This window comes from Chrysochloris asiatica, unplaced genomic scaffold (genome assembly GCF_000296735.1).
Source record: "Chrysochloris asiatica unplaced genomic scaffold, ChrAsi1.0 scaffold00720, whole genome shotgun sequence".
Lineage (NCBI taxonomy): Eukaryota > Metazoa > Chordata > Mammalia > Afrosoricida > Chrysochloridae > Chrysochloris > Chrysochloris asiatica.
The window spans coordinates 1-1,628 of NW_006409238.1; the positions used below are offsets into that span (position 1 = coordinate 1).

A 1,628-nucleotide genomic window follows, 5' to 3' on the forward strand; every position below is an offset into this window, starting at 1 on the left:
GGTTCCACTCCTGACAGTTCATCTCCTTTCTCTCTCGCCGCACGTTTGGGGCCGAGGGCCTCACTCCGATGAGCCTGTTCCTCGAGTTGAAGATCCGTTTCTGCCTGCCCATCTCTCCATGCCTCCTTTCGGCCAGGTCAATGTCCTGCGCCAGGTCCTTGGGTAAGGCGACCTTCATGGCTCTTGGAGTCGCCAAGAACTCGGGGCGGGGCGGCGGTTAGGGCCCGCAAGTTAAGATGACAATCAAGTAAAACAAGCTGTCGCTTCGCCCTGCCTTGCCACGACTGACCGGGAATCCAGTTGTGTTGCAGCCTGGCTGTGCAACTGTGGCCAGACATCGCCAAGGGAACGGAACGTCCTGTCAGCTCCGGTTGCCAGGGAACAACGCCATGCTCGCTGCCTCTCGCGAGACTAAACTACACAACGTCAGGAGATTCCCGCTCTTTCCCGGCAAGCGTGTGAGGTGGCGGCTGAGGCTCGGTGATGGGTCACCTCCACCTGCTGCTTGTGGAGAACTTCAAGTCGTGGCGGGGCCACCAAGTCATCGGCCCCTTCAAGAAGTTCACCTGTATCATCGGCCCCAATGGCTCCGGTAACTGTAGGCTCGCGGCGGGACCCCAAACGCTCCGACCGCCCACTTGGTGGCGTAGTGTATACTGAGCACAGCCCAGGGGACATGGGCGCCATGCGGCCTGCCGTCCGGGCCGCGGCTGCTGCTGTCGGACCCGACCCTCGGTGCTCCCCAGATCCGACTCCATTCTCCACAGAGCACAGAGCCGCCCCCCCGCCCCCCGAGACCCACAGAGCGTAACCCTCAACAGCACAGAGCCGCCCCCCGAGACCCACAGAGCGTAACCCTCAACAGCACAGAGCCGCCCCCCCCGCCCCCCGAGACCCACAGAGCGTAACCCTCAACAGCCGGCCCTACAGACCTTAAAGACACGCCCACAGATGGCGGGCCCAGAGTCATTTCCATTATGGTCACATACCACGTGCTTAATTCCTCCTATTTTTAATTGTGACAGCACGTGTAGAATGTTGTCTACCAAGGAAGCTCATTAGGGACTCGGGGTCTATATTCTTATGGGGGGCTGCTCATGTAGGCACCCTCTACCTAACTCTACCTAAATTCCAGACCTCAGAAATCAAGCAAGTGTTCAGCATATATCGTATTGTTTGCATAAGCAATTTAGTCCCAGTGAGATACTCTTAACTAGGAATGGGGGGAACTCATGAGATCAAATTCCCAAATACCAGTCAATCTTGTGAGCAAGCATTTCAAAGGAGAGCAGCAGTCTTCAACCTGATTAACACTTCTCATACTAATGGCCTTATATTTAGCAGTCTTGGTTCAAGTTAGCTATTAAAAATCATTTTTTTTTTAGTACATGAGGGTTTAGTGCCGCACCAATACTTTAGGTGATAATTTCTATGTTTCTGAAATAGATAGAATGGAACCTCAGAGAAGCTAGGGTCAGTGATAACGCCTTGGTGATATACCTAACAAAGGAAATCTGGGATTTAGATTCTTAAATTTGGACCCCTTTGTTCTGTGCCATAGTGGTCTACATAGAATTGTTCAGCCACGTGTACTTTGGAGATTGACAAGACCATTGAGACTGCATTTC

General features: G+C 53.4%; 1 protein-coding gene across 1 annotated transcript in view; it reads left to right on the forward strand.

Annotated features, from left to right (window-relative positions):
* Positions 1–483: 483 nt before the first annotated feature.
* LOC102817641 (structural maintenance of chromosomes protein 1B-like) overlaps positions 484–1,628 on the forward strand; it is a 71,414-nt gene continuing 70,269 nt past the window's right edge. The window contains exon 1 of the mRNA XM_006877964.1: positions 484–592. Within this exon, the coding sequence (XP_006878026.1) occupies positions 484–592 (109 nt within the window). The remainder of the gene's footprint in view (positions 593–1,628) is intronic.